The sequence below is a fragment of the Schistocerca gregaria genome, chromosome 1 (assembly GCF_023897955.1).
Source record: "Schistocerca gregaria isolate iqSchGreg1 chromosome 1, iqSchGreg1.2, whole genome shotgun sequence".
Classification (NCBI taxonomy): domain Eukaryota; kingdom Metazoa; phylum Arthropoda; class Insecta; order Orthoptera; family Acrididae; genus Schistocerca; species Schistocerca gregaria.
In genome coordinates this window covers 644,960,176-644,974,666 of record NC_064920.1, presented here as the reverse complement: position 1 = coordinate 644,974,666, position 14,491 = coordinate 644,960,176, and the positions used below count along the sequence as shown (strand labels likewise).

General features: G+C 43.5%; 1 protein-coding gene across 5 annotated transcripts in view; it reads right to left on the bottom strand.

Moving 5' to 3' along the window:
* LOC126360846 (AMP deaminase 2) overlaps positions 1 to 14,491 on the bottom strand; it is a 425,281-nt gene that overhangs the window by 280,064 nt on the left and 130,726 nt on the right. The window contains exon 1 of one of the 5 annotated variants that reach the window (XM_050007747.1): positions 8,077 to 8,384. The exons of 3 other annotated variants lie outside the window; for them this stretch is intronic. In XM_050007747.1, coding sequence (XP_049863704.1) covers positions 8,077 to 8,191 — 115 coding nt within the window. In that variant the 5' untranslated portion in view covers positions 8,192 to 8,384. Of the gene's footprint in view, positions 1 to 8,076; positions 8,385 to 14,491 lie in introns of those variants that run through there. One more of the 5 variants, XM_050007743.1, reaches the window with a different exon arrangement.

The window sequence follows — 14,491 nt, the reverse complement described above, 5'->3', positions numbered from 1 at the left end:
ATGATAACAGTGTTTAGTACTTCGCATCCGACCTGCGACCCTCCCGTAAAGTCTCCGAACTGCGACCCTCCCGTAAAGTCTCGTACCTTATTTGAATGATTTGGATTTCCCGTTGTTCAAGTGGCCTACAACAGTCTGTTGCCAAAATAGGACCCAGTACTTTCAAATATTTGATACAGAATCTAGTGGTTACCCCATCAAGCAATTTCCTTTGTTTTTCAATTCCTGGCTCACAGATTCTACTTTTATCATTTTCGCATGCGTAGGACGGTTCAAAGTGGCTACTACCTTGTGATCGATTTCGGTGGATAATTTTTCGAAACAGAATTTACAGTTTCACCATTAAGTCATCATTATCAACTAGCCAAATACGTAAAATCAATGGGATAAATACTTTATAGGAGCTTATTGGAGACACTTTGTAATTTAATATCTTAACTGCGAGTTTTCAAAACAATCATTGAATGTTTCTCGCATGTGTATCCTTACGCACTTTTTTTCTGTTCATTTTCAGTTTATCAACAAGGATTCGGCTTCGTTTGAATCTGCGAAGAGACGTATCTGTTTTCGAAGTAATTTCTTAATGTCGTCAACTTCCACAGCACAATCTCATCCAACATGTGGCCTAAGATACTTCCGCCGGCCGCAGTGACCGAGCGGTTGTAGTCGCTCCAGTCCGGAACCGTGCGACCGCTACGGTCGCAGGTTCGAATTCTGCCTCGGGCATGGATGTGTGTGATGACCTTAGGTTAGTTAGGTTTAAGTAGTTCTAAGTTCTAGAGGACTGATGACCTCCGATGTTACGTTTATAGTACTCAGAGCCGTCTTAACCTAAGATACTTCCTTATTGGTAGCATACATTCCCCATATTCTCAATCCCAAGCTGAATGTTTGCTCTTGTCTGCTTAAATAGTTTCTAATCATTTTCTTGCTTCACTCGATACACAGTAATATATTCCCAACTTCCTTTACCTTTTGGTTTAAGACCAGTGGTCACTGATGTGTATGTCTACTTTTGGAGAAGGGTTTAATACAATGAAACAAATGTATTAACTCCCATTCTAAACTACTATGTCTTACTATCAATATTCTGCATATACAGATCTCCCACTAATCGGCGAGTTTATGCACCATTTTTTTCAGATTTTCTCCTAAGTGCTTCTATTATTCCTTCACTTAATGTGGGTATCCACCTCTGACATTTAACTACACACAGACTATCTCACATTCGCATTCTTTATTTGTATCATTAGAAATTAGTGAATTTACCGCAACAGAAATTACATTGCCACAGTTGCATTCCAGTGTATCTTTTCGATATGTAGTTCAATCGAAATTTAAGATTTCGCTGCTACTTACTGCTGGTGTGCCCATCTTTCAAACCAAGTACCATGTGAGTTTACTACCACTAAGAAGAGATGCAAAATAGGGGATTTTATCCAGGACGCTTCTGCAGCTTACTGATAATAGGTGTACATTTCCTTTCTTGACCTTTCAAGATGACCCTCCGCATGACGTACAGATCGTCCACTCTTGCTCTGTTGAATACTACGCATAATTAGTTGTCGACCCTACAGAGAGCTTTTCCTAATCCAAAAACCCTCGTGTCTACGCCTGATGTACTCAACAGCAAGCGTAGCTGCTGCCTGATCATAGTGCGAATACATACTATTCCGGAGCAGCTCATTGTTCTATATCCAACAGTGCAGGTCAACGAATCTAACCCTGGGATTATCACAGGATTGACGAAATATTTGTTTAAGCTACCGATCTGGCTCTAATTAATAAATAAATTAAAACTTCCACTCTACGGGGAAGTATACACTTCATCTAAATGTACGTCTTACTCCACAAGCCACCTGACGGTGTGTGGCGGAGGGTACTCCCGGAATCACTAACTGATTCCCCCCCCCCCCCCCCCTCCCACTTTCCTGTTCCAGTCGCGAATAACGCGCTCTATTTTATCGTCGTGATTATTTCGTGAGATGTATGTAGGAGGAAGTAATACGAGGGGCATTTCCGTGGGCGGAGCTTGTGTGGTACGCACTTGTGCCAATATGCACGCATAGCGCAACTCATTGCTATTTCACCGAGCGAGGCGGCGCAGTGGGTAGACACTGGACTCGCATTCGGGAGGACGACGGTTCAATCCCGCGTCCGGCCATCCTGATTTAGGTTTTCCGTGATTTCCCTAAATCGCTTCAGGAAAATGTCGGGATGGTTCATTTCAAAGGGCACGGCCGACTTCCTTCCACGTCCTTCCCTAACCCAATGAGACCGATGACCTCGCTGTTTGGCCTTCTTCCCCAAAACAACCCAACTCAGCTCATTGCCAGTTCAGCGCCGCCTGTGTTGTCGAGCTGGCTTGTTTTTTTTTCATCTGCTATGATTGTTTTTGCTAGTGCTATTTTGTTCTTGTTTTGTTTTTATGAGGCAAGTTTAAGTGAACAACGTGCAGCTGTGAAATTTTGGTTTCTATTCGGTAAAAATGCTGCTGAAACTGATATGACGTTGAAAACAGGTTACCAAGATGACGGTATGGGAAGAAACTCGAGTGTACGAGTTTTTGCCCGATTTAAAAATGGAGACATGTGGATTGGAGACATGTGGATTGATGACAAACGTTCTGGACGTCCATCAGCTGTCTGAATCGACGAAAATTTTGAAAAAATTCAAGAGCTTGGGCTCACAGACCGTTGACAGACAACTGATTAACTGTCAGATATTAGTGGGTTATCTTGGAGCTCGGTTCAAACAATTTGTGGCACACAGGAGATGGGTTCTTCAATCACGACAGCGCACCTGCACACACACAGCCATGTCTGTTAGGCAGTTTTTGGCTAAAATTGTATGGTTCCGCTGTCCCACGCACCTTAATCGCCTGACCTGACTCCGTGCGATTTTTTATTTCCACGCATGCAAAGGGGCATGAACGGACACGGATTTCAAAAAACCGAAGAAGTTAAGAAAAACAAGACGAGGGAGGAGATGTCAGCCATTTCTAGAGATGACTACAAAAAATGTTTCGAACAGTGGAAGCACCGATGGTACAAATGTATTACTTGTCCTGGACAGTATTTTGAAGGGCATGAGGTAGTTTTGTAAACAATTTGAAAATGTATAGCATTTGAAAATGTATAGCATTTGAAAATGTATAGCATTTGAAAATGTATAGCATTTGAAAATGTATAGCATTTGAAAATGTATAGCATTTGAAAATGTATAGCATTTGAAAATGTATAGCATTTGAAAATGTATAGCATTTGAAAATGTATAGCATTTGAAAATGTATAGCTTTTGAAAATGTATAGCTTTTGAAAAGTAACTGCTATGTTTTTTTGGGTACCCCTCGTATGTTGTTTGACTCTTTCTGGAAAGTGCTCTCTCGAAACATCAGTAGTAAACGTCTCCGTGCTGCAGAACGCCTCTCTTGTACAGTCTGCCACTGGAGTTTGTTGAACATTTCCGTAACGGTCTCGCGCCGACTAAACGAACCTGTGACGAAACGTGCCGCTCTTCGTTGGATCTTCTCTATTTCTTCTATCAGTGAAGCCTGGTGAGCGTCTCAGATTTATGAACAACAATCAAGAATCTGAATAACAAACGCCTTGTACGCTGCTTGTTTGGTGGAGGATTTACATTTCCTTTAAATTCTTTCAGTGAATATCAGTCTGCGATCTGCTTTTCGTACTGTGTGTTTTATATGGTTATTCCACTTAAGGTCGCTCTGGATAGTTACGTCGTAATCATTTTATGGTAGATACTGTCTCCAGCAATTTGACATCACTAGTGTGGTTGTACAGAAGTGGATCTCTTTTTCCTATGTTTGCGCTGTACGTTACATTTATTTATGTTCAGGGTCAAATGCCACAGTCTCCACCAATCATCAATCCTCTGCAGGTCATCCTGGAAATCGATTCTGTCTTCTGGCGTTGCTACTTTCTTATAGACAACCGAATCACCTACGAACAGTCTTAAAGTGCTTCGGAGTTTTCTACTAGATCATTTATATACATTATAAACAGTGACGGTCCTATCACACTTCCTTGGGGTACTCCGAAAATTACATTTACATCTGTCGATTTTGTTCCGTTAAGTGCTACGTGTTGAATTCTATCTGCAAGGAAGTCTTGAGTCCAGTTGCAATCTGGTTTGATACTTGATAATCTCGTACTTTATTCATTAAACGGCAATGCTGGACCTGTCAAATGCCTTCCTGAAGTCCAGTATCATCCTGGGTGTCCTTGTGTACAGTCTGTGGATCTCATGGATGTACAGACTGAGCTGAGTTTCTTAAGTTATCTGCGGACTCTATGATGATTTTTTAGACGAGATTTTCGTTGTCAAAAAAGTAAATAAATCTGTTTTTGAGCATGACACGTGTTGCATAATTCTAAACACTGTAGAGCTGTTTCGTTTGCAATGTCTCTATTTGTCATTTGCGATGTCAGTTATGACAGAGATAATGAGGAAACAATTACAACATAGGAGGGCATGACGACACTTAGACACTGATGTGAAAACGTGAGGTGTTCTGAACAGGCGGATGAAAATGATGACTGTTTTATTTTCACAACCAAGAATACTCATCCTGTTAGGACTCAATTGGCACAAGACAGGCTAAAGGTGAAGGTATTAGTAGCAAGCAGTCTTGTTTTCGTTATTTTCACATTCTTAGTACCACTCCACAGCCATGCCCTGGGCGTACAGGAGTAGAATATGGCTGCGCAGTCGGAAATAATTCGTACGAGAGAGTGTATGGCAGTCTAAAAATAACGTCGCGCTCTTGCCGGCACCACCTACAACAACTTTTTAAGACCTCGCGACAAATCAAACGCAACGGAGGAAAGAAAATTCGCTCGTCATTTGGGCTCTGCAAGGCCAGCGACTAGCAGCTGACTCAACTTTCGGTTGTCGCCGCGTGGCTGCGACCTCGGCACCGGTCAACAGTACCGTGGCGTTACTGCTGCTGGTGTTCCGCGAAACGGAAAAATGACTTTCTGTCACGTTCCGCTGCACAATGCAGGCTGCACTGCGTGGAAGGGAAAATGTTTACTCTTGTATTGGATAAGAGAATGTTTCAGCTATCGAATAGCTTCTAAAAAGCACATAATATAATACTGAAGTTAGTATTACATAATTTACAAAATTACTTCGACGGTATATACACGCATGTTAAAAAGGGAGTTTAAAAAATACGTGTTCGCTAGACATTCGAGCGTATTTGAATGCTACAGACTGCTTTCCTCGTTATTGGGAGATTGGCCAAAGATGTCACACATATTTTCCGGCTTTTTTCGTGTCCTTTAATCTCCATGATACATCATATTCAAGATTATTCACTGGAACAATTCTCCGATAACAGATTGCTCCGAAGTGTTATTAGTATCGATCGTTGATAAACTGTAGTCTTACCGTACTCGGGCACTCAACAGAAATCTACACTACTGGCCATTAAAATTGCTACACAAAAAGAAATGCAGATGATAAACGGGTATTCATTGGACAAATATATTATACTGGAACTGACATGTGATTACATTTTCACGCAATTTGGGTGCATAGATCTTCAGAAATCAGTACCCAGAACAACCACCTCTGGCTGTAATACCGGCCTTGATACGCCTTGAGTCAAACAGAGCTTGGATGGTGTGTACAGATGCAGCTGCCCATGTAGCTTTAACACGATACCACAGTTCATCAAGAGTAGTGGTTCAAATGGCTCTGAGCACTATGGGACTCAACTGCTGTGGTTATCAGTCCCCTAGAACTTACAACTACTTAAACCTAACTAACCTAAGGACATCACACACATCCATGCCCGAGGCAGCATTCGAACCTGCGACCGTAGCAGTCGCACGGTTCCGGACAGCGCGCCTAGAACCGCGAGACCTCCGCGGCCGACATCAAGAGTAGTGACTGGCGTATTGTGACGAGCTAGTTGCCCGGCCACCATTGACCAGACGTTTTCAATTGGAGAGAGATGTGGAGAATGTACTGGCCAGGGCAGCAGTCGAGCATTTTCTGTATCCAGAAAGGCCCGTACAGGACATGCAACATACGGTCGAGCATTATCCTGCTGAAATGTAGAGTTGTGCAGGTATCGAATGAAGGGTAAAGCAACGGATCGTAACACATCTGAAATGTAACGTCCACTGTTCAAAGTGCCGTCAATGCGAACAAGAGGTGACCGAGACGTGTAACCAATGGCACCTTATACCATCATGCCGGGTGATACGCCAGTATGGCGATGACGAATACACGCTTCCAATGTGCGTTCATCGCTATGTCGACAAACACAGACGCGACCATCATGATGCTGTAAGCAAAACCTGGATCCATCCGAAAAAAGACGTTTTGCCATTCGTGCACCCAGGTTCGTCGTTGAGGACACCATCGCAGGCGCTCTTGTCTGTGATGCAGCGTCAACGGTAACCGCAGCCATGGTCTCCGAGCTGATAGTCCACGCTGCTGCAAACGTCGTCGAACTGTTCGTGCAGATGGTTGTCGCCTTGCAAACGTCTCCATATGTTGATTCTGGGATCGAGACGTGGCTGCACGATCCGTTACAGCCATACGCATAAGATGCCTGTCATCTCGACTGCTAGTGATACGAGGCCGTTGGGATCGAGCACGGCGTTCCGTAATTACCCTCCTGAACCCACCGATTCCGTATTTTCCTAACAGTCATTTGATATCGACTAACGCGAGCACCAATCTCACGATACAATAAACCGCCATCGCGATAGGCTACAGCCCGCATCTTGTGGTCGTGCGGTAGAGTTCTCGATTCCCACGCCCGGGTTCCCGGGTTCGATTCCCGGCGGGGTCAGGTATTTTCTCTGCCTCGTGATGGCTGGGTGTTGTGTGATGTCCTTAGGTTAGTTAGGTTTACGTAATTCTAAGTTCTAGGGGACTGATGACCATAGATGTTAAGTCCCATAGTGCACAGAGCCATTTGAACCATTTTATAGGCTACAATCCGATCTTTATCAAAGTCGGAAACGTGATGGTAAGCATTACTCCTCCTTACACGAGGCATCACAACAACGTTTCACCAGGCAACGCCGGTCAACTGCTATTTGTGAACGAGAAATTGGTTGGAAACTTTCCTGATGTTTGCACGTTGTAGGTGTCGCCACCGGCGCCAACCTTGTGTGTATTCTCTGAAAAGGTAATCATTTGCTTATCACAGCATCTTCTTCCTGCCGGTTAAATTTCGCGTCTGTAGCACGTCATCTTTTGGTGTAGCAATTTTAATGGCGAGTAATGTAGCAACTGTGGTTTGTAGGTATTCAACTGATACGATGCTTAAATAATTCATGATGCACAGGTGTTTCACTACTGCAAAAGGCATCATTCACTGGCTGGAAAGAACGTAACAATCGGAAATAGATACTGATAACTTTTTTTTCTTAATTTTGTTTGAACCGCATTGTCGCCAAATTAATAACTGTCTTGCTTCACCCAGAGCCGGGCGTAAAAACGCGTAAGTGCTGGTAAAAACGAAATATATCTATATGTAGTCCTGGAGAATGTAGGTTAAAAGCCAATATGAACTGGTTATCAAACAAATGGTTCAAATGGCTCTGAGCACTATAAACGTAACATCGGAGGTCATCAGTCCCATAGAACTTAGAACTACTTAAACCTAACCTAACGACATCACGCATATCCATGCCCAAGGCAGGATTCGAACCTGCGACCGTAGCGTATCAAATAAATAATTTCAGTGATAAACATACGATGAAGGCAGAAGGGTTGTTTGCTTTAGTACGACTAAGGAAACAAGTTCCAACGAAGAGGTTGTAGGGGAGGGGACAAGGAGGTACGAGTCGTCGTCGGGTGAAGTTTCAAAATCTAATAAGTGTGTGTGTGTGTGTGTGTGTGTGTGTGTGTGTGTGTGTGTGTGTGTGTGTGTGTGTGTGTGTCCTTGCGTTGACATTTCGCTGCTGCAAGGGCCGTCATTGTTTATTGGTCCAGACAGCCAACGTAACCAGACTGGAGTCTGACAGCGGATCGACCCCCGTCTGGCCGCCGGCCGCTGGAGCGCTCCAGGGCGCTGGACTCACTCACCTCCGGTGTCGGCGTCGTCCGTGAAGTCGGCCATGCTGAGAACGCCGCGCGAACACATGTCTGGGCGGAGGCTGCTCTCCCACTGGCCGGCGCCGGCGGCGCAAGCTGCGCTCATCGGCTACGTGTGGCTGACTATTCTTAGCTGACAATGGCCGCTGGCCGAACGCCCGCTGCGGACTTCCGAGGTACGCCGGCCAAACTTCGCAGTCGCACCTCTCACTTTCGACGTGGACGCCCGGCGAGTCACGAAGCCACCGTCACTGCCACGCACGTGAAACATCCTACGGTCGCACACGCCCCACTCTGCCCTCGCAGTAGAAGAGAAATCACTAATTTCTATTTCTAGACACAATGTGTAGAACAGAGTATATCTACCGAAAACTAACAAGGCTACCTGTACCACCCGTCCTGCCCACCCATCTACACTCTCCGCCGCCCACCTCCACGACCCCTCACATTCTCAGACCCATGAAGTTAACAACTGATCGTAAAAGCGCACGGACGAAGAGGAGTACGACGCTTCATTGCATAGAGCAGTGAGTAAACAAATCCAACATAGGACTTTCTTTACGAATTTATAAAATTTTCGCTACTGACAATACGTTTCATTTACATAATGTAAAGAACCAAGTGTCACAGTGGTTTCGATTTCTGTAGATTCATCAGTAAATACACTACTGGCCATTAAAATTGCTACACCACGAATCTGACATGCTACAGACGCAAAATTTAACCGACAGGAAGAAGATGCTGTGATATGCAAATGATTAGCTTTTCAGAGCATTCACGCAGGGTTGGCGCCGGTGGCGACACCTACAGCGTGCTGACATGAGGAAAGTTTCCAACCGATTTCTCATACACAAATTGCAGTTGACCGGCGTTGCCTGGTAAAGCGTTGTTGTGATGCCTCATGTAAGGACGAGAAATGCGTACCACCACGTTTCCGATTTTGATAAAGGTCGATCCAGCACATTCTCCACATCTCTCACCAATTGAAAACGTCTGGTCAATGATGGCCGATCAACTGGCTTGTCACAATACGCGTCACTACTCTTGATGAACTGTGGTATCGTGTTTAAACTGCATGGGCAGCTGTGCCTATACACGCCATTCAAGCTCTGTTTGACTCAATACCCAGGCGTGTCAAGGCCGTTATTACGGCCAGAGGTAGTTGTTCTGGGTACTGATTTCTCAGGATCTATACACCTAAACTGCGTGAAAATGTAATCAGATGTCAGTTCTGGTATAATATATTTGTCCAATGAATACCCGTTTATCATCTGCATTTATTCTTGGTGTAGCAATTTTAATGGCCAGTAGTGTATTTTGAAAGGTCACTTCACCGCAACCCGTAGTAACGGAAGGATCTCTCAGATTAATGGCAGTCATAGTCCTCCGTTATCCCATGGAAAGGAAACAAAAGCGAAGAACCATACGGTTAAGAAAAGCCAGACGCACACGAGCTTAAAATGGGATCAACGGAAGAGGACAGTAGCATTTAATGTTTCAAAGACGTCTGAAGTGAAACTGCGCACGATCTCTGACTGAATAAGGATGAGGATGCAAATTGGCCGTGGTCTATTTGAAGGGAACAACCCGGAAATGGCCTAAAATTATTTAGCGAAACCATGGAAAACGAAAATACAAACAGCCCGAGTCCAGAGGGGGGTGGTATCCAATATACTGACCGCTTCACTTTGCGGAAGGAAGTGAATGGGTAGAGGTAGCCGATAGCAATTCTTCGGATTTAGGCTTAATAGTTAATTAAATTTACATTCATTTCAAGGCAAAGCAGATTCTGAGGTGAGGTCGGCTTCAGGTTCTGACTCCGAATAGCATGGTTACACAAGCCTCAACAGACGTCGTGATGATGTCTGAAGACGTGAAGCAGGACATCTTAAGCGAGTCGAGCTCTCGAGGTGAGGAGGCACAGTCGATGTACCAGGTGTACAACTCCATGTATCGACTTTCTAGCTGTTGACTGCAAGACGGATTGACTGTCACTGCGATCTAAGTAATGTGGGCTGTTAATGCACTAAAACTGCATTTCATGATATGTGTTTTAATCTCGTGTTTTGTGTTTATTGTTTTACACTACCGATTTTTTTGTCAGATCTATTGTATCTTCCAGTTGTTAGAGACTATTCTGTTTACATCTCGCTTCATGTCTGTAGAACGTAAAACCACTCAGTAAATGCATAACCCGAATAAAAGAACACAGCAGTATCTTTCCGAGTGAAACCATCAACATCGTCGCAGCTTTCTTGCAGTTCACAGCTCAAAAAGATGTTGACGGTTATCCCTCTCGGTAGAATTAAGACCTGGTTGCTCTTCCGGTGCTTTTAAATATAAGTGAATATCTATTTGGTATCAATAACATGTTAAAATTTTTTCATTTTCATGTTTTTAATACCGAAAATGTAACATACTAGTTACACTTTAGCCTCTGCTCGCAACGCATAGGGAAGGGGTGCAAGCATTGGCAAGTAACGGGTATGGTAATGTGTAGCTATGCTGATGTTTCGTTTAATTCCGACTCCTTTTCAAATGTAGCAGGGAAGATTTCATTCGCTACCTGCTCTAGGAACGGTTTCTGGATCGGACAACCTGATTGGTACCACAACATTATCCGAATTCATATAGAAGATACTGATGGTTGATCATAGAGGTCGACGAATGACAGTTACGGATGACAGTTTCTACTGAAGATCGGTTGGATTTATAAAATCGTCCGCTCGGTAAGACGTATCCAGGCAAGATGCAATACCAGTACAGTTTTATAGTCGGTATTGGTACATCACCACAGAAACAAATGGTTCGAATGGCCCTAAACACTATGGGACTTAACAGCTGAGGTCATCAGTCCCCTAGACTTAGCAAATACTTAAACCTGACTAACCTAAGGACATCACACACATCCATGACCGAGGCAGGATTCGAACCTGCGATCGTAGCAGCAGCGCGGTTCCGGACTGAAGCGCATAGAACCGCTCGGCCACGTCGGCCGGCACCAGAGAGCCGTTCAACATGTTAAACTTCGCTGGGTGAGTTTTCAAAATCCGTTTCGCGACGACAATGTGCAAGGTGACTGGTTGTGGCCGTACAGGTCTTCCTGCTTGGAGTATTCTCAGAGCTATCGGTACATACAATACGTGATTAAAATTACCTCAGCGACCAAAGTTAACGGGTCCTTACGTGTTATCTACATTGGTATGGCGTTTGATATAGTCGATGTGGCGTTTAATATAGTCAGTTGCAGATATCTTTTTTTACATAATGGAAAAGGGGGTAATAGCGAAAGATCAGATTCTGATCATAGGGAATAGAGGTCCAATGATCGCCAATGGACAATTCACAGTAGACACCTAAATTCTAAGGAGTGCCCACAAATTTGCTTACTGTACATGCAGCTGTATGTTTCAATTATTGAACCATTTATAAAAAAAACTGAACAGTGAATTGGATGGGAGTACGATCTTTTCTGTAAGACTGGCTGCCAGTGCGTATAAGGCTGACTTAAGCGCTACAATGAGGAGTGATAGCGTCATTTTCAAGCTGAAGAGTGGAATCCAACATTATTACAATGCTTCGGGTGGTAAAATAACGGAACTTTCATTAACTGATTTCCATGGTTTTGGAAAAACAACTGAAGAGGTAGCGAACGCTACAGTCCAAAATAAATCACGCACATTAATAATTTTTGTAAATAGCCAGTCAATATAGCTGCTACAAACTGGAAGCAGGAGCTTAGAACGACACGTAAAAGAGAGATCCGTTCTAAACATAACAAAAAAGGTACAGCTAACAAAGTTTAGTATCTATTCAAAGATCTCCGTCCGTGATCTACTGAAAAGGAAAAACAAGAGTAACAGATCAGAGGCTAATAATCCCACCAATGACTAAGAAGAACGCTAGTAACAAAGTGTTAATAACTGCTGTAAGGTTCACGTGGTACGGCGTATTAAGGTAAATAATATTGTAGGAAGTATCGCAGACTAAATACAATGAGAATGAATGGTACGAATTGGTGAACCACATGTCGATTAACTGATACCATTAAGTAATCTTTTTCCTCTCAAAAGGTATAGAGATAGATCGACTCAGGTAAGCGATCACTCAGTTTTCTTAGAAGCAAAGACAGAAATGAACGCTTTGGATGTAATTTACTTGCAAAATAGAAATATTATATGGTTAACGGTAATTTTGTAAGGTACGTTATCCGCCAAGGAGGATTACGTAGCTTCGAGGAATATAAATACCACACTGAGCTGGGGAATTTTAAAGAAATGACAAAAAAACACACAGCAAGAATAATTTTGCTACTACGTTAAAAATCTTAAATCACAATGAAAATATATAATTAACGAAAATTTCGCTAATGGATGGCGCTGTTAGCGTCTTAACGTAAGTAGGATCGGCTACAAAAAGCAGATGTCGCAATACGGTGGATACTGGTCTGAGTTGCGTATTACACCACCCGTACTGTTCTATTTGCATGACTGCACAAGTTCGGCAGTCAACAGACTGTTAGTTACGTAAGCCAATCTTTCGGATAGGAAAAATATGTTTTTAATTGTCCCGTGACCAAAAACAGTATAAAAGGAAAAATGATATCGGTTTTCGATTGACCTGGAATCAAAAACCGCACAAAGAGCAAACCGACATCGATTTGTAACTGTCGTACGACTGGTGCAAGACATGCTCAATATGCTGCCCACCGTTTTGTGCCACAAGTTGAAATCTATTAACAGTATGTTTCGCAACATATCGGAGTGTCTCAAAGTCACATTCAGAATGCATGGCGCAATGCTTGCCTTAAATTCAGCTACGTTCGTAACAGGAGTACTGAACACATCTTTCAGTAACCCACAGCAAGAAGTCACACGGATGATCAGGTGATCTGCTCGGTCAGGTATAGGGAAATGATTGATAATTCTAACTTTTTCGAAATGCCTCTAAAGCAGCCGCTTCACTGTCTGTGCAGTGTGCGGAAGCACGCCACCTTGTATAAAAATGAACCCATCCACGCTGTTGAAGGGTTGGAATGACGTTGATGCGCAAAAGATCCCTATTGATTACCAGCGACGGTACAAATAACGGGACCTGGCGCACTCATCTCCTCGAAAAAATAAGGCAGTGTGAGAAACGATGCCGTCAACCAGCACCACACAGTCACCTTTGCAGAATCAAGAAGTATCAGTTGATGTGAGTGCAGATTTTCCGTTACCCATTTTCTGCATTTCTGCGTACTGACATTCTTGGAAAAGTGCTTTGTCTGTATACAAAACGTTCCATGGCTATGCGAGCAAGAAATTTCAGGACGAACGTTTGTCTTGCTGTTAGGTCAGCAGGAAGCAATTACTGAACATGGATGATTTTGTATGGAGAGCAACGCAGGATGTTTAATCATATTTTATGCACATGCACTCACGCATGTCCCACATCGGGAAATTCCCAGTGCACAGCATGTTTGCATACCAACGCTCGGCCCTCCTCCAATGCTGTGACCTCATCTTCGACAGTCGTCGCATTAACTGCCTTCCTCCAGCTGTCACACTGAACTTCAAAAGAACCTGTCTTTTCGAATTTTGTAATCATTTCCTCCACGCCCTTAGCAGAAATCGAACCAATGCCGTTTTTCATACTCTTTTGTGTCCAGAACCTCTGCAGGGTTACTTAGCGCACCAGTCTTGTAAAAGAGCTTTATTAGCAGCGCGCGATCCTTCGTGGAGATAGGTTCGGCGTCTCGGACGCAAACTGAGGAACTGCAGTGTGACGCATCAGTGGGTATGCGTATTCCGACGCTTATATCGCCGTCTATTGGTCTTTTTTCGTTTTGTTTTGGCTTTTTTTGTTCCATTAGGTTTCCTTCTACATCAATAACATGTTGTTCAAATTTTACGTTATCCTGAGCACTGGTGCTCTTTCCACAGCGTTTTGAAACTGTAACTTTATATAGTGGAAGATTAGGGAAGGGGTAACCCTTCCGTAGTGGATGTACACCATCATTAAAATGGTCAGAGAGGGCTTACCATAAACTGAAGAAAAAAAACACGTCCACCAGTGAAGGTGAACCATCACTGCACTCGGCTAGGGAAAGTGTACGGTAGCATATTATCCACTAGTGAAGATGTACCCTCGCTGCTCCCAGGTTATTAACGGTGCGTCCAACAATGCTACCACGCATCAGCATGAATGTAATTGTCGTCAGTTCGTTATTGTTGTTATATAGCAGTGCAGTTATGGTTGACAGTAGCGTAGTTACGGTTCACATAGGTGCAGCTATGGTTGAAACAGCAGTGCTACGAACATCTTAGAGTGGAACGGGGAAATAACAGAATTCTGTCTTTGTGGACAGAGGGAAGTACGAGTCACTTATCAGCAAGGCTAAAATCACTAACATCTGAACGAAAGT